Source organism: Boleophthalmus pectinirostris, unplaced genomic scaffold (genome assembly GCF_026225935.1).
Source record: "Boleophthalmus pectinirostris isolate CB_2022bp ecotype Guang Dong unplaced genomic scaffold, ASM2622593v1 HiC_scaffold_12, whole genome shotgun sequence".
Lineage (NCBI taxonomy): Eukaryota > Metazoa > Chordata > Actinopteri > Gobiiformes > Gobiidae > Boleophthalmus > Boleophthalmus pectinirostris.
In genome coordinates, this window is record NW_026571018.1 from 13,876,891 (window position 1) to 13,902,152 (window position 25,262).

General features: G+C 38.8%; 1 protein-coding gene across 1 annotated transcript in view; it reads left to right on the forward strand.

The window, feature by feature from the left end:
• Nucleotides 1–25,262, forward strand: part of opcml (opioid binding protein/cell adhesion molecule-like) — a 425,440-nt gene that overhangs the window by 207,770 nt on the left and 192,408 nt on the right. Inside the window, exon 2 of the mRNA XM_020920667.2 lies at nt 13,170–13,405. Within this exon, the coding sequence (XP_020776326.2) occupies nt 13,170–13,405 (236 nt within the window). The remainder of the gene's footprint in view (nt 1–13,169; nt 13,406–25,262) is intronic.

Consider the following 25,262-nt stretch of genomic DNA (forward strand, 5'->3'; position numbering starts at 1 on the left):
TGTATGGGCCATTTGTGCTTCATTCATTTCGGAATAGCGATACTAAAACGTGTCAGAAAACCTGCATGTCTAAATACAGTAAAGGCATGTCGTAATACCTGCATGTCTAAATAGAGACATGTCGTAATGAAGGGATGTCTGAATAGGAGGCGGACCGTATATTTACGCTGCTTTATTCTCTTATACTCCATACACTTTCACTAGAATAATTTGGATAAACAGGTAAAAGCTGTTTTGACGATTTTAATTAATTGTTTTCTAGATAAATGCTCTTCACATCTTGCAAAATACAACTATAAAATATAATCTGTTCATTTTACATAGCATTTTCTTCTATTTTTCTTGCACTTTTTGGTCCAATCAGCCGCATTGTTACTAAGAATCATGGGAATCCACCTGCCAGACACTATCCCAGACACTTGAATCTCTGTAGTGTCGCCCTTTAAATCGACCCAGCACTTGGTTCTTATGAGCAATAAGAGCTGCAGTTGCTAATGCGCTGTGTTTTGTTTAGCTTACCAGGTGTAAAACTTTTATAACTTTTATGGTGGCTAATCGAGAAGGTCATGGGTTCAACTCCTCAAGCAGAGTGGAGTCTTTCTCAAATGGAGTTTACATGTATTCCGAGTGGGTTTCATTTGAACATTCCTAGTTTGGCCGACAAAACATGTCCAAAATCCTTCAGCTAGACTAAAACTTGGAGACAGGGTGGGCTACAGCAGCATTGAAGAAATGGGTAAAATGCAGAGGTATAAAGAATAAATTAACCTTGAAATGATAGACTTAGACAAACTTTATTGATCCACGAGGGGACTTACTTGAACACAGCAGCTCACAATTCACAATATATTATAATAACAAAGAGCAACAATATAAATAACACTTAAATACATCATGATTTCAAAATAAGTAGCAGAAATGGCAAGAGACTGATGTCAAATAAGGCAATAAGGAATAAGGAAATCTAAAATATGTATTAAAAATGTTGCCTGTCAAACATGTGAAATGATTGGACAAGACACTCACTCTAGTCCACTCATTTCTTTTCGTACAGCTCCTTCTGTGCCTCACTTGACCAAGGCGAGTGCAGCTGGACCACTGGGCTGCTGCTGCCAGTGGAAATGCTGCTAAAATATGATGTAACCTAAAGTATTATGTAACCTATATCAATTTATAATAGAGCAACATTCATGCCACAGAGATTGCGCCTGCTCAGACCACGGTTAGCAGAGGTAAGGCTGGACTTAGACAAACTTTATTCATCTACAAGGGAGATTATTTTGACAGGTTTTGTTTTGTTATAGTGAATTGTGTCTATCTCATCAGACTTTGGGGATGTTTCTTCAGATCTTTGTGAGGACCTAGCTGAAAAATTCAATATTTCAATCTAAGCAACATAAATGGGCGTTTCTTCCTTAAACGAGAACGCCTCTCATTTATAGCTTATGTCCACTTCCGAAAAAAACAAACAAACAAACAAAATAACTATAGTGTACTGCCTACTTCCTTGAGTATTTTCAACACAGTAGTAGGTCTACTGCTGTAAGTACAATCATTTGGATACGAAATAACTGCATTCATGACAAATACTAGTGTTAACTCTGTACTTGGGTTATGTCTGTAAGTATCATTTATTTGTACAATTTGAGCAATTCCAGCGTCGTGTTACATGTACATGAACAGAATGATGTTAGAATGTGATCAGACCCTCTTTGGTACGTACGCTGGAAATAAAAACAAACAAGTTAAGAGTTAGTTAACGATAGCATGGTATAAGACTTTCAATTCAATTCAAGTGTATTTATATAGCACATTTAAAACTATTTCAGCTGACCAAAGTGCTTCACATACAAGTCAACAAAATAGAAGAAACAGTTACAAATACATATATACAGATAACTTGTGAAAACTACAATAAAAACACCAAGATAACCTGACTAGCTAGAGAAGAGGTGAGTTTTCAGTCTAGTCTTAAAGTGCGTTACAGACTGAGAGGATCTGAGGTGGAGGTGGAAGGCTCAACGTTAGTTATTGATAGTCCGCATAACCTGTAGTTCTACAGAGAGCCATGGGTTTATGTTTATGTAGTTAGCAGACACTTTTATCCAAACCGTTTCCCAAAAGTCTCTTATATTAACTTAGTTGTCGTCATCAATAGCTAATGTCAAGGCTCATCCTATGCTATTGTTAACTAACTTGTGAACTCAGTCGCTTTCATTGTCAGTGTACGTACTGGAGAGGGTCTGATCACATTCTAACATCATTCTGTTTATGTACATTAAAGATGACGTTGGAATTGCTCAAACTGTACGAATAAATGATACTTACGGACATAACCTCTCGTGAAAAACATGTGTTGCCGCTTTGCTTCGAACATAGACAGTATAGGCTACGTCCACATGACAAGGCTCCTGGATTTTTTTTCTTTGCGGGTTGAAAAAAGTTGCTTTGCTGCATCAGAGGACCCTGGCCATGATGGGATCTTGACATCATTGTTTTCCAAAAGCTGCGGTTGGCTTGTCCACACGAAAACGCGACGCCGGCGTTCTCAGATTTCTCCACTCTGGAACCCGTTCTCAAAAAACTCAGTTTTCGCCCAAAATGAATACAAACTTCTCCGTTTTGTCGTATGGACTGCCCCTTAGACTTTTGCCAAGAAGCAGCGAAAAAGCGGAACAGTGCAAAACTCTTTCTGATTGGTTGATTACATGCTACAGGAATACCCATTTGGGAGTTTTTGTTGTACGTTTGGAATGGAACACCCATGCTGCAGATCGACTCTCCTCGAAAAATTTGTCTAGAGTATATTTTGGTTGAAGTAAAACATGCAAACTCCACACAGAAATACCCAATTTTTGTTGCAATCAAACCCATCACCTTTCCGTTATGAGGCAAGAGCTCAAACTCTCCACCACCCTGTTTCTAAAAGATGAATCGACAGCATAACTTATTAAAACTACATCTTCAATTCCGTTAAGTGTTTGGAAGAAATTGGAAACAAAAAAGTAATAACAACAGAGGTAAAACGTGCAAACTCCACACAGAAATACCCACATTTTTCTCGCAATCAAACCCACCACCTTTCCGTTACGAGGCAAGAGCCCATATTCTTCACCACCCTGTTGCTAAAAGACAAATCCACAACATAACTTATTAAAACTACCTCTTCAATTCCGTTAAGTGTTTGGAAGAAATTGAACATAAAAAGTGGCCTGAGGGACGTAGCCAACTACACCCAGCGCTGTGATCGCGGATGACAAATACAGCGCTGCCATATTAATGCTCCATCAGTCACCGCTGATAGCCCCGCGCACAGTCGGCATCAAGAGCCTCATTTGACACCCAGTTTGAAACCCCATCACAATCTCCACCCACCCGCACCCACCCAGCCGCCCACCCACCAACCATTCACACAGCCATCCAGACAACTGTCAACCGGCCCCCCCAACGCCACCATCTTGGACAAGTGCAGCCAATTTGAAAGCCTGTCTGGGGTATGATAAAGGTTTTGAGATCTAATATGACCACCTTGTCAGCGAGGTGTCGAGAAGGAGGGGAACAATACTGTCACGATGATCAACCAAAGACCCCACGTGAAGGGGCTTGTTAAAGAAGATTTCTCTGTTGGAGCGCCGCGTAAGGTGGGATAAAAGTAACTCTGCTGCAGCGTCAAGACGGTACCTGCCGTGCGCTCACTCTCTTTCTCTCTGGTGTATATGGCTTATTTGGGTTTTATATATAAGTGTGGGTAGAGGGATTTATGGTTGTAGACAGGATTTTGGCTCATTAAATATAGTTACACATTGCAAAAAGTAGTATCTAATTATTAAAATGAAAGAAGATTCAGCTTGATTTGAGTAGAGTTCACTTGACAAGTAAAATTATCTACCAGTGAACTGTCTTTTTTTCTTAATTCAAACAATCCATGTGTCATTTGTTCATTTGTTTTTCAAAATAAAATCAAAAATAAGAAAATGAAAAAAAAAAAAAAAAAAAAAAAAAAAAAAAAACTATTTTCTTCATTATTTGTCTCCAAAACCAAAATGAAAAAACAGATAGTGATTCGTTTTTTTCAGTTTTTGATTTTGTGTTTAAATGAATAATGGGGAAACCTGGACTCCTGGACTCAGGAACTTCAAGACTGAACCAGACTCGGACTAAACCCTGGACTAAACCAGAACTAAACCAGGACTGAAACAAGACTGAACTAAAAACTGGTCTCTGGGTCCTGGTCTCGGTCCTGGTCTCGGTCCTGGTCTCGGTCCTGGTCCTGCTTCAGTCAACACAAAATCAAAAACTGAAAAAACGAATCGTTATCCAGTTTTTCATTTTGGTTTTGGAGACAAATAATGAAGAAAATAGTTGTTTTTTCATTTACTTATTTTTGGTTTTATTTTGAAAAACAAATGAACAAATGATACACAGATTTCAAACAATATGAGATTTAGTTTCTTATCTTAAATACAAAGAGTTGTTGTTTTTCATATCTTCACTGTGTATTTTTCTATTTCAATTACAGAAAGACTTGCTTCATTGGTGAATCATTTTATTTGTAATATGAAATTTACTCAAATCAATATAACATGTTCTTAATTTCAGGTGTAACTATTTTTGTATTGAAATTAGTATTTTTTTGCACACCTATGATGCAAAATTGACTTTTCAGCGCGTTTAACTATGGTATAGTCATTTTCCCTTCTCATTTCCCATCACCAATATGTGATTAAACATGCACAAATCACTCCAAATACTACTTCGAGTATTGGGAGTGATTTGTGCATGTTTAATCACATATTTTCAAGACACAATATTGCCGATCAATTTCTGTTTTCACCACCACCGGCACGCACCCGTTGCTTGGTACTTAATTCGTTCTTCAATTTTATTTTCTTAATTTGTGATACACATAGGAATTGGCAGCACTGCACAGTCATTTTGGCATAAATGAAAAAACACATGAATAAACGAATAATAATAATAATAGCGTGATGTGCAGCTATACGTCAGAGGTGCGGACAGCTACGTGACTCTTTATTGTGGTGACTTTTTCAGCTCCCATTGGGCACCACAGTTTTCTAACGTTGAAGTAAACGGCCCAAGATCATACCTGGAGGATTTGACCTATTGTGCATGTTCTGGGTTGATGGGGAGACCAGAGGAAACCCGCCCTGATACCGAGATAAACACGCTAACTGCACACAGACAGGGTTATCCATCATCCAGGTTCATACCACAATCTCTTTTATAGGCCATAATAATAAAAAGGTATGACCCCTACTTCTTCTCCTGTTATATCCGTGAAGGGCATTATTTGGACTTTCTACTTTCAGCATTTTCTGTGTCCTCAACAGGTCACATGCGCCATCTGTGTGAGTACAAGGCAATGAAAAATGTATTCTGAAATCACCACAAACATGCCTTTTATTTTTGGGGAGATTTTGAGTCCAACCAGCTCAAAACTAGGGGTGGGCGATATATCGATATTTTAAATATATCGAGATAGTTTTTAAACTCGATATGAATTCTGACATATCGTATATATCGATATAATGCTTATATTAAATTTAGAATTCGCCGCTTCGCTTGTTTACCTTCTCTCTCGTCGCCTCCGCACCCCCGCACCCCCGCCTCCCTGATTTTGTTCGATCATGTCTCCTTCACTCCTCATTATCGCCCTGAACGCCGAAAGTTGGTGCCAGTGAAAAGCTTCAAGCACCACGAACCTTTTCAACCATTTACAGACAAGAACATCAGCAGCACATCCTCCTATTCCACCGAGTCGTGTCCTTTAGCCCGAAAGAAGCTAAATGAGCTGAGCTGCATGAGAAGTTCGCTGTTTATGCAAATGAGCCATGCACTTAAGTTTCGTTTCTGTAAAACGTAAACACACGTGCGAAATCTGCATTAAACACATTATAATGTCAAAATGGCTGATGTGGCTCTAGAGTCGTTGTGCTTTATATATTGTAAAGTTTAGTAATGTAAAGTTTATTTATGGAGAAGATTTTAATGAATAATCTGCTGCAGTGTCACTTGTACAACAGTGTTTGGAAACGTTGGGTTTGATCTGCAGTGGATTGTGGGATTAAACCTCAGAACTCCTTACTGCTGGAACATGGATCTATTAAAATAAGGAACATCCTGAGCTTCCTCTGCTGAAGGAGCTCATGGTTCTGGTTCTGGTCTGGATAACAGAGTTAATGCAAAGATGACCTTGTCTTGAGTTGTTTTATCTATGAATGAAAAGAAGGAAATATGTATTATTTATTTTATTTTACAGTTAAATTATTATTTATGTAATTAGTTTTTTTGTCATCTTAAATGTTCCTATATGAACTGCTGACCTCTTACACTTCAATAAAAAAAAAAGGACCTTGTGGAATTTGGCAGATTTGTTTTTGCAGTTTTCCGTTTTAGGGGATAATTTTTTCTTGAACATATATCGAGATATATATCGTATATCGAGATATAGCAAAATATATCGAGATATATTTTTTGATCCATATCGCCCAGCCCTACTCAAAACTCACCCAAGTCACTTAGTCTTACTGCATACTTAGCATATATTTCTTATTGGTACTTTACAGTGACACCACGCTTCTACATGTATATCTATGGTGGAATGTTTCTGTAGTTACCATGGTGACACAGTCTGAAAAATCAAGAAAAAATACATACTGGATTTAAACAGCACATTTTCTGGAGCCTGTTCATGGTCCTGTTTAAGTGTTTGATTTTCAGCAACAGTGAGAGTGACCTGAGCAGATTACCTGTTTTAATTCCAACTAAGCCAGCTCTTTTAGTCATTTGTTTGTCTTAAAGCTCAGATCAGTGTGCCCACTCTTTTTCACTGACAGAATTTCAAAAGTTTTCCATGAATTTTTCTAGCCTGATTCATTAGCTTCATGAAAACTTCGTGAAAACCGTCTGACCTCAGAGCATTAGGATTTGTTCGCTCGATGGTAGGCTGGTATTTTTTATTTAACCAATCGCTGCTATTTGGTTGTGACGTATGTAATGCGCAAAATCCCATAGGAAGGAGGGCAATAATCTATCTTTCTCTTGATAGAATTCACCAAACATTCTCTTTGTTCCGGCTTTAAATCCTCGATCTCGGGAATTGTTGCCAACACAGAATGTCTATGTTCATCTACATCCATCTCGACTGCTTTGTTTACTGTTGTGTGCCACAAAAGGAACCCAGACAGGCGCTTGAGTTTGACGTCATGGCTTTGCAGCTCTTAGCTGATTGGCCGGGGCGTGGTCTACAACTTCCGGGGTTCTTGCAAAAAACATCTAGTGTATTCTGATTTCTGACCTAATCTCTGGAGAGAAATGAAATTGAGTAGACTAGGTAGAGCCTGGCTAATTTTCCATGACTTTCTGGCACCCTACATGTATAGAATTTATCAGACTTTTAGGGCTAAAAATGAAATGTTAAACCTTTCCATTAACCTTATTCTTTGGTTTTATATTTTTTTAAACATTCAAAATACTGTCAGTGCATTTATTGTCGTCTCTTTTAAACAAAATGTGCATGACTTTTCTAGAATTTCCATGACCGTGGAATCCCTGTCAGAATACAGTCTAACATGCTTTTGACAGACCAGTGCTTACAGTTAGCATCACACTCCCAGGGAATGTTGACGACATGAGCTGCAAAGTATCCATACAGGGCATTTTGTGTAAAATTTTGTAAATATGTCCTGACTTGCTCTCATAGCTTTTATCAGGGTTTATCTCAAAAGATAAATAAAGCAAGTCCCTCTGTGTTATTAATAAAATAATATGTTTTTTGTGGACTAACTGTATAATAAAAATCCCTCTGACAGTCTGTGATAGAGGGACTTTGTTGGCCGGTATTGCGTGCATTACATTCTGCTCTGTGGAGGCTCCTGTCAGTGGAGAAATTGGTATCTCTAGCTTGTGTATGATTGATTCCTCTGGGTATGTGCGGTGAACAGAGGTGCTATGGAAACTGTGCAGAGGCTGTGTGAATCACAAAGAGCCTCATCCCATCACCATTTAAGAGGAGACAACAGACACAAACTGGGACTGTTTCAGCGAATACTGACATTTTCTATTGTCTTTTGGCAACCTATTGAGACTCACGTACTGGTAGTTTTCAGATTATAGAAAGTGATGATTTAATTCTTCCAAATGTGGGGGCAAGATACAGTTTTTCCTATTGATTACACTGTACTTCACCATGAAATATCAGAAAGGTAAATTCCCAAACATGGAATCTGATCATTTCTTTTATGGACTAGACCCAAGATTAGGGCTCGGTATCATTCAGAAATTGCCAACACGATACATACCTCGATACATAGTGTAAGCCACGATACGATACTTATCGCAATACAGTGAGCTTATGATTCAATACGATTCAGTATGATCTTTTTTAAATCGATTTGATACAGTTCAATAAAAAAATAAATAAATAAAGGCTAAATCATGGCTGTGATACTAAAAGCCTTTGTTAAACCGCTTCTTGTGCAAAGTTAACATGAAACACACATTTTAATCCTCAAAACAGTAAAAATGTCAATTTTGTTGCAAATGTAAACGAGTTTCCTTCCTCTAAACAAGCAACAGAACTGTAGCTTTGGAAAATTTAGTAAAATATACCAAGAAACACTCTTGGCGATATATTCGATACAGGAGCCCCCGATATTGATACTGTATCTTCACATTAAAGGATACGTTATATCGATATTTCAATATTTTTGCACACCCCTACCAAAGACCATGCTATACTGCGAAGAAAAAAAAAGTTGTGTTCACAGGACTGAAGATCTTCATTTGTTACTTGCTAACTGTTCATTCCTGTTGTTGACAGCAAAGGGAGCACTAATGTCTAAATACCTCATTGGAAACTGATGTGTAGTTTATAAAGTGTGTTTTCCCCACATGTACACAGTAACTACAAGGGTTCTTTAAATGTTGGGGGTCTGTCACCTGCTTGTTTCCATGGACACCTCATTGCTCTAACGGGAACAAATAGCATTACAATACATTTATTAAATTACAGGTGGTTTTATAGCTCAAGAATACCTACAAAACACACATATTCTGGCTGTGAGCGGGGTCGCCTCTCCACAGATCTGACCTGTAACTCGGTCTGGTTTGGTTTCCATGAAGATAGGAAGGTTTAATTCTGCACTGTGAAGCTTTCCAGACAAAGCAATAACATCTCCACAGAGAAAAGGATTTGACGGGCTCTCCCACGGGAAAGTAATACAATGCAATTTTCACGTATTGGTGCAAACTTTCAGAAGCAGCCCACACACAAACGCATAACACATTTCAAGTCTGTCATACCTTGGAATTTGAACTTTGAACTCTACTTTTCACCGCTAATTGCTAATAATGAGCAATAATCGAGACTGTAGCCCGGAGCTCTGCAACCGTGTCGGACCAGATTAAATCCTCCCTGATAAAATATCTTCCTCCAATTAAGTCCTTTTAAGGTCAGTTTCCTCTTTAAAGGTCGAGGACACATGCTGAAAGGGCAGTGCCTTGGATCTGGAGACAATGGGTCTACCGCAAAAAGACATTTATTAAGACTATTCAATCAAACTTAATATTAGTATTCTGTACGCTGACTGTTTGTCCTTGAGCTCCTGACCCCAAGTGGCCGTGTATGGGCAGTTCAGCTGATGAAAAGCCCACACTGCTTTCATGATTAGAGATTAGGGTTGTCACAATAACACATTTTGAAGCATTGAAATTGCTTTATGGCACTGATGCAGTATAGAAAAGCCATAAAATCCTAGTAAACACAGGCTTAGATATACAGAATAATTATAAGGTCAGAGCTGCAACAGATAAAGAATGAACCATGTTGCTTATTTAAAGGCGCTATGTAACGTCTAAGGCAGCAGCCACACTAGTACGTATTCGAGTCATTTTGGTTGCAGCTGCAGTATTCGTCCACACTAATCAAATAGAAAATGGCTCCAGAGACGTAACGATCTGGTGCCACCAGTTCCCACAAATTCATCTGAGTACGGATCTGATCTGGCACTGTGTGGACGCCTGAAATCTCTGATACGCTGATGCAGGTCTATACACCGCAAAGTAATTCACCTCCAAAACACTAAGAGGCTAGAATATATGTCCATTCAGATATACAGTCTATGGTATGACCTGCAGTCGTATAATCTCTGAAAAGTTTAACTTGAACCATCTCCAACGAGATAGAAGCACAGAACAGACTCACCATTAACAGAACACCCCTCTGTCACAGAAAGAACACTCATAATCCACTGAGTCGTGTCCTTTAGTCCGAGAGAAGCTGAACCACATCAGCGCACAATAGCGAGCTGGTTTATAGCGCGCTATGGCTATGCAAAATAGCCATGCTGTTTTAAGTTTTGTTTCGGTAAAACATAAACACATATGTTCAAAGCTGTGTGGATAGGGAAGGCGGACACAGAAACGACGTGTCTGGATGCAGATTGTTTCTGATACGGTGATTCGTTTCAGTATAAATGCAGCCTAAAGTGGAAGGTTCGCTACTTGCTTGTCTCTATAGATATGCTATTTCTGTGCCTAGAATAATCCACAGTAGGACTTTAAATATATTTCCCTTGCATTTGTTCAAGTGCAGGTGTTTTATAGCTCAAAAATACCTTAAAAACATGAATTCTTGCCATGTACAGGCTTGCTTCTCCATAGAGATTACCAAGTCTATTTCAATACTGTGGAATAAAGAAGGCAAAACAATAATATCTCTTTGGAGACAAGCAAATGGCAGAAAGGTTACACAGCGCACTTTTAACTTTCTACAGCTCAAATGTTATGGTATTAAACAAAACGATAAATCGACATAGTAATTATTATGAGTAGTTTTATACACAAAACAGATAAAACCTAAAACATGCTTACAATATATCTTTTCTGGCACTAGCATTACTGTTGTTTATTTTAAAAAATAGACCTAAACCTCTCTATGTATTGTTGGGAAAGGGAAAAGCTGAAAAATACATAAATATTAAAGCATCCATGCAAAAAAAAATATATCCTCAAAATAAAAGTGCAACTCCCAAAAGATTTTGTGGGAGAAAAGTCCAGAGTTGCACTTAGACCATTAGTACTTTGCAGAAGGAAACTGCTAAAATCACCTTTTGAATACTTTATCAGGGCCCTGACCGGGGCTTTGTGTCTTTGTGTTGGCCGAGGCAAAGCTGAGACCACTGATCTGTGTGGAGAGAGGTGCTTTGTACAGTTAAGCTGACTGCTCACCAGAGGATTGTAAAATCTTCTGCAATTTTAAGACAAAGTTTGCAGACCAATTCCTGTGTAGTCTAAAGAAAGATTTGCTGCAAGTTGTTCAAATTAAATCCATTTGTGTCGTTCGGCAAAGACAGACTTTCCTGGGTAAATACACCGTGTTACACCATTGAAATGCGCTCACTACTTTTATCTTTTATCACACAGTTACATTACCGCTAATAATGTTATTTTTCAGTAGACTTTTATAATGAAATGTATTGAGTCTTAAAAGGAAAACAAGTGGAATTCATGATTGATATAACTTGAAACACGTTAAATTAAAGCACAATTTCGAAAGTTTAAGTAGATTTTAAAAAATTAATCAAATGAAGGTCAATGCAAACCACTCGTGACATACCGCAGAGCTGATGTGTTTTGGGTAACATGGGTATTTTTTTTTTTCTTTCTCTTCTAATTGGTGCGTAATGGGTACCTTTTTGAAGCTTCTTGATGTTGTTGGAAATGCAAAGTCCAGACAGCATTTTGTGGTCAAAGAAGGATGACTTTATAATTTACTAAATGTCTTCTAATCTGAATAACTTCTTTCATGATGTTTATTTATTTGCTCTTCTGTAATTATTACTAATAGGACTAGGACCAGTGTTTTTGGTAGCATGGGTATTTTTTTTTCTTTCTTGTCTAATTCTGCAGCCTGTTTGCATCTACAGAAGCCCTGCTAAGACACATTTTTCCACTATTTACATACATCAAAAATCTGGAGGGGAAAAAAAAGAAAAAGCTTCCCTGGTCTATCTGCCAGCTAACCTTATGTAAACCTTTCATTTGAAGCAATTCCAGTGTAGTTGACTGTTCATTACATCGAGTCAAAGTTGCTTTTTCAAGTTCGGTGCAACAACTTTTTAAAGTTTAAAATGACTGAGGCTGTGGCCTTTTGATGGTGAAGGAAGCGCTGAAATAACAGAAAGATGGCTGCCTTTTTGAAGCTTCTTGATGTTGGTGGAAAAGGAGGTTCTGACATAGCATTTTGTGGTCATATCGTGCTGGATAAAACTTTGCACTTTAGGGCGTCTAATCTTGGTGACTTCATTCTTGATATTTATTTATTTACTTTTCTATTTTTATTACTGTTAGGACTCGGCGCTGCCACCTGCCTGCCTGGAAGAGTCCACATTCAGGAATTACATGTATCCACCATTGCTTAAATTGTATGTGGCACCTGCTAGTTTCCATGAAAATAGTTCAGTAGCTGGAGTGTCCAAACTATGACCTGGGGGGTCAAATGTGGCCCTCAGACCAATTTTTATTGGCTCTCAAACCTTCTGCTTAACTTGCCCAATTGACCATAGGCAGTCATTTTTACAGCTGATTATATAATTCTACCACTATAACCTCAATAACATCACATTGCATTGTGACACAAATCTAAAATAAATGTTCAAAGCCTGATTAAAGTTACGAGGACTCTGTTAAAATGTTGTAAAATTTCCACATGTGAATGAGCAATTGTATTCACCACCGATTTGTCAGTGGTCCCCCGCCTCTATTATGTTACAAAATGTGGTCATGGGTGAAAAAAGTTTGGACACCCTTACTATATATATGTATACTTTTACGAATTTCCTTCGGAATAATCTGTCTATAGAGTGTGGTTGTATCATTGGCCAAGACACTTCTCTCCAATTATTATACCACCTTATATGATCTTTTCCACTTGGATTTTTGTTCACTCCAACCATGCAAATACATTACCTTTTTTCTCAAATTGATTTAGATATAAACTCTGGTCTGTTCTCATCCACTTCAGTATGTTGTGTATGTACATCATCACCTATATGTCTTTTCTGACCACAGTCCACAAGCCCAGTATGAATAAACATACTTACTTGAATAAACTAACTCACAATGCTATTTTTTTTTTTTCTTTCTAGATGTAACGTGGACAGCAAAGTCTCTCGAGTGGCATGGCTGAACCGCACCACCATCTTGTTTGCGGGGAACGAGAAGTGGTCCCTGGATCCTCGGGTGGTCCTGGTGGAGAACACAGCCGTGACGGAGTATAGCATCAAGATCCTGAACGTAGATGTCCACGACGAGGGTCCCTACGTCTGCTCCATCCTCACCAACAAGAAGCCCAAGTCCACCAAGGTCCATCTCATCGTGCAAGGTAGGACCGGTGGACATTTTGGTACTTTTTGGTTGGTACGGAAGAAAAATATATCACGAGATGGATAGATGATGGATAGATGATGGATAGTGAGTTCCATAGCAAAAGAAAAATGAGTTCTGTCAGCTGCAGAAAAGTTTTAAGAGCGATTATGTTTGACCTCTCATCCAAGTAGCTTCTTCAGTTCTTTAAGTCACTGCCTTACATCTGTCTGAAGGAAGGAACTAGCTGCATTGAAACTACAACGCTGTATTTCTTTACACTAAGGAGTATCTGTTATTATGAATCTGTTATTAATCGAATTTCCAGACTTTAAAGGTCCTTTATAATGCTGCGTTCAGACCACAGCATCAAAAAAATGCCCTTAGACGTCTCTATTTGGACACCTTTGCATTTGAGTTTAGACGCCCCTGATGCATGTCTCTGACATCGTGGACGAAACGGCGAAAAATACTTGACGCATGTCCAGGGCGTGGAAACAAGTGCCCAGTCGCGGTCTTTTCCTGGAACAATGGCAGACCAGTTAGAGAGTGACTTTTGTGTGTTTATTACATACAACCATCAGCGGACGTGATCGGCTCAGCAGCTGCGGCGTGTATATATTTATGCTCTGCAATGACACTGGTTCAGTCCTGGTGTAGTCCTGGTTTAGACCTTGTCCAGTCCTGGTATAGTGCTGGCGATTGGCTAGGCAGCTGCGGGGTGTATATATTTATACTCCACTAATGACACTGGTTTAGTCCTAGTTTAATCCTGGTCCAGTCCTGATTTAGGCCTGGTTTAGTCCTAGTCCAGTTCTGGTCCAGTCCTGGTTTAGTCCTGGTCTAGTCCTGGTCTAGTCCTGGTCGAGTCCTGGTCGAGTCCTGGTCGAGTCCTGGTGTAGTCCTGGTTTAGTCTGGGTCCAGTCCTGGTTTAGTCCTAGTCCAGTCCTGGTGTAGTCCTAGTTTAGTCCTGGTCGAGTACTGGTGTAAGTCCTGGTTTAGTCCTAGTTGAGTCCTGGTGTAGTCCTGGTTTAGTCCTGGTTTAGTCCTGGTTTAGTCCTAGTCCAGTCCTGGTGTAGTCCTAGTTTAGTCCTGGTCGAGTACTGGTGTAAGTCCTGGTTTAGTCCTAGTTGAGTCCTGGTGTAGTCCTGGTTTAGTCCTGGTTTAGTCCTTGTTTAGTCCTGGTTTAGTCCTGGTCCAGTCCTGGTGTAGTCCTAGTTTAGTCCTAGTCCAGTTCTGGTTTAGTCCTGGATGCCTTGGCGCCCCAGTCTGAACGGGCCTTTACGCAAAATGGACTATTGCAAGACTGAACCCATGTTATAAGCCTGTTATCTCCTCAGAAGCATATTACATAGATCATAAAATAGGGTAATATGTTGCCTTTAAGATTTTCAACTTTTGATCAGTTGACGGAATTAAAATTTCTTTTGCAATAACTACAGACTGTTGAAAATGTGTTGAAGGACTTTTAAAACTTCGGTGGCTAAATCTTGTAAAAAAATGTTCTTTCATTTTGTGTTTTTTGTGGTCGAACTCAAGCATTTATGCAGTTGTTCCTGATTGTGCGAGGGTGGACAGTCTGCTTTGTTTTCTGTCTGTTTTGGAAATTAATCACAAGACACCTGCCAAGTGTAAAGAAAGTGAAAAACAGCATGTAAGTCCTTGATTCGTGATATGTCTCGAAAGTCATATTTTGTGTCTAAACTGAATTTGTAATTAATCTTGTTGCTGTTTTATTACGATTACGATATTAGAGGCTGGCTCATATGTTTTTTTCCTGATGCTGATACCGATTGTTTAGAATCCAGAGCGACCAATGACCTATGAGCTCTGCCAATATTCTTTGGCCAATATTTTGGGCTGATTTTAATTATTTTCCTCAAATTCTGTTATTTAAAGTTCCTACAAACGCCCTCCTAGCCCTTTTATTTACCACAAACCTATGAAAGAGCGTTTTAGTCACGTTTTGTGCTGCTGTCTCTTCGTCTTAAAGTTTTAATATAAAGCTCTGGGTATATTTTTTAGGAAGCAGATTGACCAAAACAAAATATTGGCCTCTGCTGGAGATTTAAGGCCAATAGCAGATGCACTAAAAAGTCAAAACGTTGGCTCCATAACAATAATACTAAAGATATTACAGGTTGGATAGGCAAGTATTCCCGGTGCTGGTTATGTTGTGCACCTGTAAAGCGGTTTTGTACGGACTTAAAATCCAACTCTTGTTTTCCAGTGCTGTGATTAACTGAAATTCACCAATTTAGTTTTAATTTAACGTCACTGATGGCTATTGATCCAGGACACAGTAGTGCGATTAATGTTCAGCCTGGGCTCCTGCAGGCAAACTCAGAGTACCAGGGTTATCTTCTCGCATCAAATCAATTAGCTCTCCACAAACAATTAGCAGCACTACCTCCAGTCACTATCGAGATAATTAGAATTTAAATTAAGAAGAGGGTGTATGCTAAATAATGGAAGTAATAGAATGTAAATAAAGCAGAAATTGTACACTGCAAGGGGAGAAAAAGCTACTTCTGGTAGAACTTGACGAAGACATAGATTAATTTAAACATGAGGGAAATGCATTAATAGCCTCTTGTGGCCAATACGATCTGATATTTACCTAATGGGATTGCTATAGAAAACATTTGTCCTCTAAAGGGTGGTGGGGCTTGTAAAAAATAAATAAAAATGAAATAATAAAATTAAGTAATTGATAACATTACATTTTATGATAATCAGTGATTGAACATCAAAATTGCACACATTGTTATCCTACTTAGAATATTATTTGCATCAGTGCCTCAGAGGTGGACGACAAAACCAAAGGCACAGTTCTGACCAGTTCTTGCTTTTGTGGTGTCATTGGGCAAGGCGCTTCAAACACCATATGTAAGAGAATTTAAGTAATTTATGTTCCATGTACATCTCAGTTTAACATTGACTCACACAAGCTACATTTACACCATGTTCTTCCCTTGGCATACCACTATCTAAATTGTTGAATATTGCTGTAACTGGTGCCCACTGGCCCTCATAGTCTCTCCACATTTGCTTATAAACCTCCTCCTTTAGTCAGGGGTCTTGAACACTCAAAGATCACACTATGTTCACTTTTGAAATCATACTACGTTGATGATTCAAGACCCCCGGGCCCATATTATTGATGGTAAATAAACTTCTCCTGCTTAAGACATCCAGTTGGTCTCCAGCCTGAAAACTTCTACAACATGAAAGACTGGTGATAGTTGGAGGAGTGCTAGTGCGAATTTGGCAGCCTTTCTTCTATCAGTCTACAGTCTAGTTTACCACCAAATGTGGAGAATGAATAAGTAATGTTGACTTTGCTCTGTACCCTGCTTTCTACTAGCAGTATTACATATACAGTACTTATTACGTAAGTATATGTAATATGTAAATAATGTAAATCATATTACAACATTATGCTTAAGATCCTTTTTTATTGAAAAATTCTTCCAGTGCAGTGGCAGTTCTAGGATTTTTCTGAAACGGGCCATTAAGGGGCCACATGTTACATTCAGGGGCCAAGTACATCCAAGCACACAAATGATTAATTCAGTATATGAAATATACGGAAAATACGAACATAGACAGTAAAAAGAAAGCCCTCCACAGGTCTGTTTATTCTCCCATTAACATGTATTGATGCAATAGTTCTACTTCTGAATAGAGGTTGGGCCAGTGCCCCTGTGGTCCCTCCCCTAGAACCATCGCATTTGACCCATCCTTCAATGACGCTGGAGCCTTGGATCCATCTGTTGTTAAGCCCTAACAGGCAGCGGCTGTTGTAATTTTGAGCTTTACAATAATAAATCGAATTGAGCTAGGCTTGGTCAGGACTACTGTAGCTGGTGGATTTTACCTGTTGTGCATGCTTTGAGTTGATTGAAACTGGAGTACCTAGAGAAAACTCACCCAGACACAGAAAGAAAGGCTGCACAGAAAGGCTCAGGCTGCCTGGGAGTCAAACCTGAAACCTTCTTGCTGTGAGACGAGAGTACTAGCCTGCTTTTTTTTTCGATCTTACATCAGATGCCCTCACTGTTTTGCAGCCCCTCTTGTCTCCACGCCACATTTTGAAAGCCAATTCCTGAATCTAATTTCAACTTATTAACACTCACAATTTTCCTTTTTCCGTATAGCGCTTTCTCATTAGCCTATAATTGACAGCAAGAGATCAAACTGTGGTCTGAATAAAATAACAGAGAACATGCGTACAGCCCATCTCCCTTCTCCAATTATCTGCAGTGGATCTGACGTGTCCTTTGAGCTCACCTTGAATAACCTCGCCATCTGGATCAGCTCAGCCCCTTTCAAAGCGTGGTAGAGGCGGAGACAGAGGCAGGGGCAGAGGCAGGGGCAGGGGGAACGACAGGGGCAGAGGCAGGGGCAGAGGAGAAAAGAGACAGAGAGACAGAAAGAGACAGAGAGACAGGAACAGAGTCAGAGACAGAGGGGGGCTTTGGGTTTGGGGTGTGCCAGGACAGCGCCGCTCTGGGGGGTCCATGCTATTCACACCCAGAGAAAGTGGGCCAGGAAAGTCAAAGCCGAGCAGTCACACGTCCTCCATAAATATCTGTGTCGGGGCTTTTGACATGCAGTGTCAAGGCACAGAGCTGACCGCATTTATCTTCATTAAGTGTGCAGTGTCCGGTGTGCTCATGGTGAAGCTGTGGTGTGGGTTTGTGTTTTTATTTATTTTTCATTCAGAAACATCCAGGAACAGCAGGAAGCTTTGACAATTTGTACAATATTGTGATGTGTGTGTGTGTGTCAAACCAAAGATAATTACAATGAAATCATTTTGTAGTATATTTATAGGCTTATTGCTGCTGTTGCAAAGTTATAGTCTGACATGGTCGATATTAAATTCTGCTTAAAAGTATGACTTATGAAATACAGCTGTCTACACTGTAATAAAGGACTTTGGCTCCTCTACTGCTGTTCACACATCATTTTGTTAACATTGGCAACCTGTAGATAACTGTCATGACCCACTGATGCACTTATTTTTCCATTTTTTTCACTGTACATTATGAATCCTTGGCGATAAATCAGATCCTCATATCCAGGCAAAGCAAACATATTCCAGTGAGGTTCATTTCGTTGCCTAATATGTACTTTTAATAGATTTTTTTTTTTTTTTAGATCAAGGTGATGTCATATCACATGACCACTAGAGACAGGTCGATATATTGGTTCGATATTTGCACTTTTTTATTGTATCAACTATCAAGGGCACAGGTTTGGTCTCAGCTTTGGTGGAGCCAAACACTCACACTTGGCTGAATACTTCAAAACTTTACTTTCTCCTTTTTTCTAATTTCAAGAACATTTTGGGCTCTTGTGCAACAGAAAACATTCCAGATAACAAACAACATTAGCCTATAACATTCTTGCTCTCAAAATAAATAATACAACCACTGCATTATTGGGATCTTGTGCAATGAACAGCAAAAACATTCCCCTTCTAAGTTTATTCTTTACCCGATAACAGCGATGTAGAAGTTTGCATCAGATTTCCCTTTGCTTGTTGGTGATGAGATATTTGTGAGGTAATGTCCAGACATTTTTCCATGGAAGTCCAGCTGCTAACAGCGCACGAGTAGGGCTCCGTTTGGGAGGTGCACTTGTGGCGCTCTTTTTCCGCTGCAACTCATTATAAGGCAAGTTTAATTGAAAATGAAGTTAAGTAAGTTCCCTTTGAAAGGTTTTTCAAAGTTGGTGCGCAGCGTCTTCACTCACGCCTTTTCAAGCTGACATCTTCGGGCGCTGGCCCTGTCCTGCCACTTCCACAGTTGAGGCTCCTGGCACCACTAATGACATCACTCTGCTGCATCCAATGAAATAGTGGCATGAGTAACTCTGTCGTCATATCACTGAATACATCTCAAAACATCTGATTATCAAAATGTGAACTAAATGTGTTAAATTAATACTATTGAGTTTGGAAAAAATATTGGAATAAATTTATATTTATTATGTTTATTAAAATAAAATGGCAAATATTGGGAGGGACTATTTTGTCTTCCGCAAATATTGGTTGTGAAATGTCCCCAATGTCCCTATGCAAACCTGCTCTCTTGTCAGCTTAAATCTCCCAGGGCCGATATTTTCTTTGGCCCAACCAGCTGCCTCCAGAAGACAAAAGCATGACATTGCATCATACTGATCAATCTCTAGTGACCAGAGTGAGGAAGACTGAGCTGCCAGAACTGTCAGCCATGAAAACAAACTAAAAAACAAACAAAAAAAATCTTAAAAATGATAAAGCAATAAATTCTCTATCTGAAGACCAGCAGGTGGCAGACTCTCCTCCAGAAAAGTTACACGGTGTCTTTAAAGGCAACTTTTACATCACTAATAATATGGCAGAAAATCAACATGACCATCAGTGAGTGACAGTGAAGTATTGTTTTAAATATTCTCCTCAAAAGTGCAACGTCTTGGAGATAAAAGACAATCTAAGAATAGTTTAGAGGTCTCCTGATGAATTACCTTGACACAATCACTAATGTGCTCCATCGATCAGTCAGTTTCCGACTCAGGTTAAACCAATGACAGATTTTAATCAGATTTTTGAGTGACTTTTCCAGTATGTCTTCAGAAGTGTAGAAAATCTGCAAATGGACATTTTTCACCAACATGTAGCCTACTTCAAAATAAGATATCAATATGGTAAGTACTGCATAGCTCTTTGGCTTGATAAATTTACATTCTTTAAAGGCACACTATGTGGCTTTGTAACCAACATGTTCACATTATCCATGTTATTGCTTTGTCTGGAATGTTCAATTGTATGGCATTAAACATATCTATCTACTTTTTCTTTGCACTACTGGCTTTTTTTCCCCCAATTCTTTGGAGCTCTCAAATTTTTATTTTACTGCCACCACAATGTGACGTTTCTGGGTCAAGCTCTTCTCCAGACATGAAAGGTTAAGTTTCACACATGTTTTATATATAGGCCCAGGTATAGTCATTACAGAGGCAAACTAACTACTAAAGTGTTTCATTCTGTGTACCATATTTATCGGACTTTAAGTCGCTACGAAATATAAGCCGCACCAGCCAAAAAATGAGTAATGAAGAAGAAAAAAACACATATAAGTCAAACTGGACTCTGAGTCACACTTTTTGGGAGAAATTTATTTTATAAAATCATAGACCAGGGACCAACATTTCATCTTGAAAGGCAAATTATTGTAATAACAATAGAACAGAGAACAGGCTGTTAATGACACATATGAACAGTTATTCAGATAACTATAGCACAAACAACAGAACAGAACAAGTTTAGAAAACTCTTGATCTCACTCCAAATCACTAAAGCCATTGAATTCTTCATCCTCGGTGTCACTTCTGTCCTCTTCTGCGTAGCTGTCATCAGACTCAGCGTCAATTCCATCCAAGTCATCTTCATCAGTCAAGTTCATTTAAATTTAAATTTTTTAGTGGTACAGAACTTATATTATATTATACATTAGAATAGAATAGTTTTTGAGACTCTTTTTTTTTTTTTTCAGTGCCATAAATTAGTTTCAGTACTATAATTTATTGTCTATATCGACTTAATCAATATATCGCACTTCAAAATGTGTAATTGTGACAAACCTTATCAACAGTCTAAGTTACATATCTGTGGAGAGGCAAGCATGTTACACAGATCACCTTTAATAAGTTGTAAATAAAAGTTATTCTGTTTTATGGTGATTTGTAGTTTTGTTGTAACATTTAATTACTCTGACACAGAATTACATAAGCAAAAGAGACACACAGATAGATAGATACCACTAGTCTTTTGCTTCTCTGTCAAAAAAAAGCAACATACTAGACTTTCTGTTCTGTCTCAACAACCAATAGTTTCTTTTTCCAGCTATATTTACATTCCTTCTAGCAAATGGCAGATAATGTTCTGCATTTTATATAGTTTGGATTCAAATCCCGACACAAAAAGGTTTTCAAATGTATTGTCCCGGGGGCAGGAAAAAAACACTGACATTTTCATTTTGAGAGAATGAGAATGGCTTTTACACTGCCAGTGAAACTTTTGTTATTGTAGTCGTAATAGAAAGTTACTGCACTTTTCTAAGGTTGGTCTTTGTGCGAGGTCAAATGGCTGGATATGAAAGGACCGTGTACCAGGGATTTCAATTTATATCAACTTATATTGTGTTATTCCCGGACATCTTTTCATCCAAATATGTTTCACAGTATGGGAACGTTTAAGGACCATTTTAAAAAGCATTATAGGCACTTGTAGATGGAGTTGTCAAAAGAATGGAAAATCAGATACTAGATATTTATTTGAGCAGGTATCGATACTAAAAGTCACATTCACAGGACAGAAATGAACCTTTCCTGAATAGCTTTAGAATGATCTTGAGATTTAACAAGTATAAGAGCACATACACTAGTATCCGCCCATGGACCATTATTGGAACCTACCAGGATGACTGAGGGATTACACAGATGATAATATATACTGTCTGTATAAAGTACTATTATTTAATGCTGAAAATCACATGGTTTTGTTTAAATAAAGAGTGTTTTTAATGATCATCGTGGAATCAAAAATGGTATTGACTATCAAATCTATTCCTTAGCATCGAAATTGTATTGTGACAGCTCTACTAGTAGACAGAACAGCCTTTATCTGAAAATGTAACAAAACAAATTATTAAATATCATGGTATATCTACAAGTTGTGGTTAAAAAAATAATAATAAAAATCCATTGTGTCATGTAGGTGCTCCAGATTTTGTGCTGAAAACAAAAATGAAACTCTTATGAGGCAAGCTTCTGACGCCATTAGGCCAAGTTACAGATCAGATCTGTTGAGAGGTGGACCCACTCACATAAGAATGCATTTTAAGGTATTTTTTTTAGCAATAGAAACACCTGTAATTTAATAAATGCAATAAAGGTTTTGCGTCTATGTCCCAAAAGCACGTGACCTGTTATTTATGTCACCATATTGGAGGTCAAACAATCTATCTGGACCAACGTTTAGTATTTGTGTGCAATAAAATAAGAAGGATGCGCTGTGCGGACTTCACTTTCGCCAGCAAGAAATCCTGCCCGCTCTAGTCCTAATCCCACCCACCCCGGTCCTCACTTTCGCCAGCATGAAATCTCCTCCATCAATTTCCATCGCCCGGGGTAGCTTCGGTTCTGATTTTGACCCCCGTTCTACTTACCCTGGCTATTATCAGGAACAGATGGTGATGGCTTTGTGAGCATCAAAGTTCTGACGCCCCTAAACCCCTTGTAACTTTTCAGTTCTTGGTTGCTGTAGGACGATGTAGAATGAATTAAGTAGTTATAAATATCTGGATATTGGAGGTTGGACAAAGAGCGAGCGTTGACTGACAAAACGGTCTGTTGGAATTAGATAGGGATCTATTCCACAACCCAGAAGGATGACTTTAGCATTATATCTTTCTTGACGGCTTATCTAACGAGCTGGCAATTTTATGGACAGTTTTATGTTGTTTGCACTGTCTAAAGTAGCCATGATTATATTGTAGTAGCTAAATAACACCTTCTGGATCAACCCCAACCTCTTCTTTAGACAATATTACCATGTGGTCTTCCATAGTTGTCCATGGGCGTATACTGGTCTATGTGCTCTTACACTTGTTCTAATAGAAGATAATTTTAAAGATATTCAGGAAAGGTTCATTTCATCATAGATACCCACTAAAATGATTATGAAGTTTTGTTAATAGTTTTGGTATGAATTAATTTTGGATTTTCCGTACTGTTGACACCTCTAGTGCACCTGTAATTTGTATTTGTTGTACACAAAAGTAGAGTGCAGACATCCATATTGGACAGCGCCATCAGGCAGTCCAGGGGGGCGCTTGGTTGGTCCCATGGGCGCACACAGCTCTCTCCACCCAGTTCCTCTCAAATGGAGATTGGTGTAGAGGCGGTACACAGACACAGACTGTGGTAGTGCGCATCAATCAGACTGGTGACCTTGTCGGTTCAGACCCTCAGGAATATAAGGGCTGCTGCTACCATGGAGACGGCACAGTGGGCGGGGCTACACAGACTACACCTTTTCTTAGCAACAGTCCCCAAAAGAATCATATTTCCATCTGATTTCATTGTGCACGGTGAAGTACTACATAGCAATAAATACTAGCTTTAGTTAAGGGGATTTCACATTTTTATTTGCCTATTTTTTTACTTTGACTTTTGTTTTTGTGACAGCTATAGGCCGAACTGGGGACACCATTAGGGAAAGTTACAGATCAGATCTGTGGAGAGGAGACTCCACTCACATAAGAATTCATTTTTAAGGTGTTGTTTAGCAGTCAAAACTATGACGTATCCATGGAGATAAATAAGTAGCAGACCCCCCACCAGAAAAGTCACAAAGTGCAAATTCAAAACTTCATTTAGGTACGAAGAAATGGACACAATATCATGCCACGATGATAGTAAAAAAACACTCTTTATTTAGTCAAGTCAAGTTAAGTCATTTTATTTATATAGCACATTTAAAGTAACAACTGTAACAAGTTTCACCAAAGTGCTTTACGGCAAGAAACAATGAAACAAATACAAAATATACAAAATATTACATAAGAAAAAAAAGAGTAGATTAATACACACAAAAAAATAAAAGCCTAAAGTTGACTGCTTCAGAGTAAAGCTCATGGGCTGTTGAACGCCATGTTGAAAAAATATGTTTTTAAGAGGGCTCTAAAATGAGATAAGAAAGAGCACGATCTCAGACGAATAAGAAGGAGGGCATTCAAAAGCTTGGGGGTCAAAGCTCGGCCTTCGTTTTGAGGCGGGCTGGGACAGTAGGTTGAGAGAGTTGGACCTGAGAGACCGAGGGGCAGTGTGTGGGGTTAAAAGATCAGTGCTGTACTGTGGCGAGAGTGAGTTGAGTGATTTAAAAACAAATAACATTTTAAAATCAATTCAGTATTTAACAGGTAACTAGCGGAGTTGGGCTAGAATGGGTGGAATATGGTCTCTCTTTTTGGAACCGGTGAGCAGTCTGGCAGCAGCATTTTGGACTAATTGTAACTTATTGATGGAGGATTGTGGGAGGCCTGAATATAGCGAATTGCAGTAGTCCAATCTGTTAGTTACAATGATGTGTATGATTGTTTATTTAGACCATAGTAATTCATTTGTACCTATTTTTTTGTATTTCCATGTGATTTCATTGTGCACGGTGTATACATTTCTATTAGTTAAAGTTGATTTCACCTTCAGATTTGCCTTATTTACTTTTGACTTTTGTTTTTGTGCAAAGTGTAGACCTATTGCCTGTCTTTTATTGGACAGTTGGGTTCAAAATATCTTCTGGCGCCAGATACATTTTACACCACACTGTGGAATATTATAGCTAAAGCAACAACCAGGGTTTCCCCGGGTTTGACTACCTCAAATTTAAGACTTTTTTAAGACCTTTTTTAAGACCACTTGAATGAAAATTAAGACCAACTTCACACCCATTATGCGGGTGAAAAACACCAGGTGTATTTCTAATAATGACCAACCAACTACCGGTACTATATCTAGACTCTAAAGCTACGTTTATATGATGACGGTCCTAACAGAAGGCACAAAAGTAGCTTTGTGTCTTCTTTTTTTATTCTGCATTTAGACAACCGTTTTCAGGAGGAACTCTGTATGCATACGGTGAAGCAAAAGTGTGTGGAATTTGATTGTGTATGCATGCCAGGTGGCTCGGTGGTGATGCAAGGTGGTGATGTATGTAACTTAAACATGTACGCGACGTGAGCAGATCTGACCAGAGTTTTGCGTCTTGGGCAGTGTAGATGGAACTGATTGTTTACTCATTGCCACCAGCGCCAAAAACCAAAGCA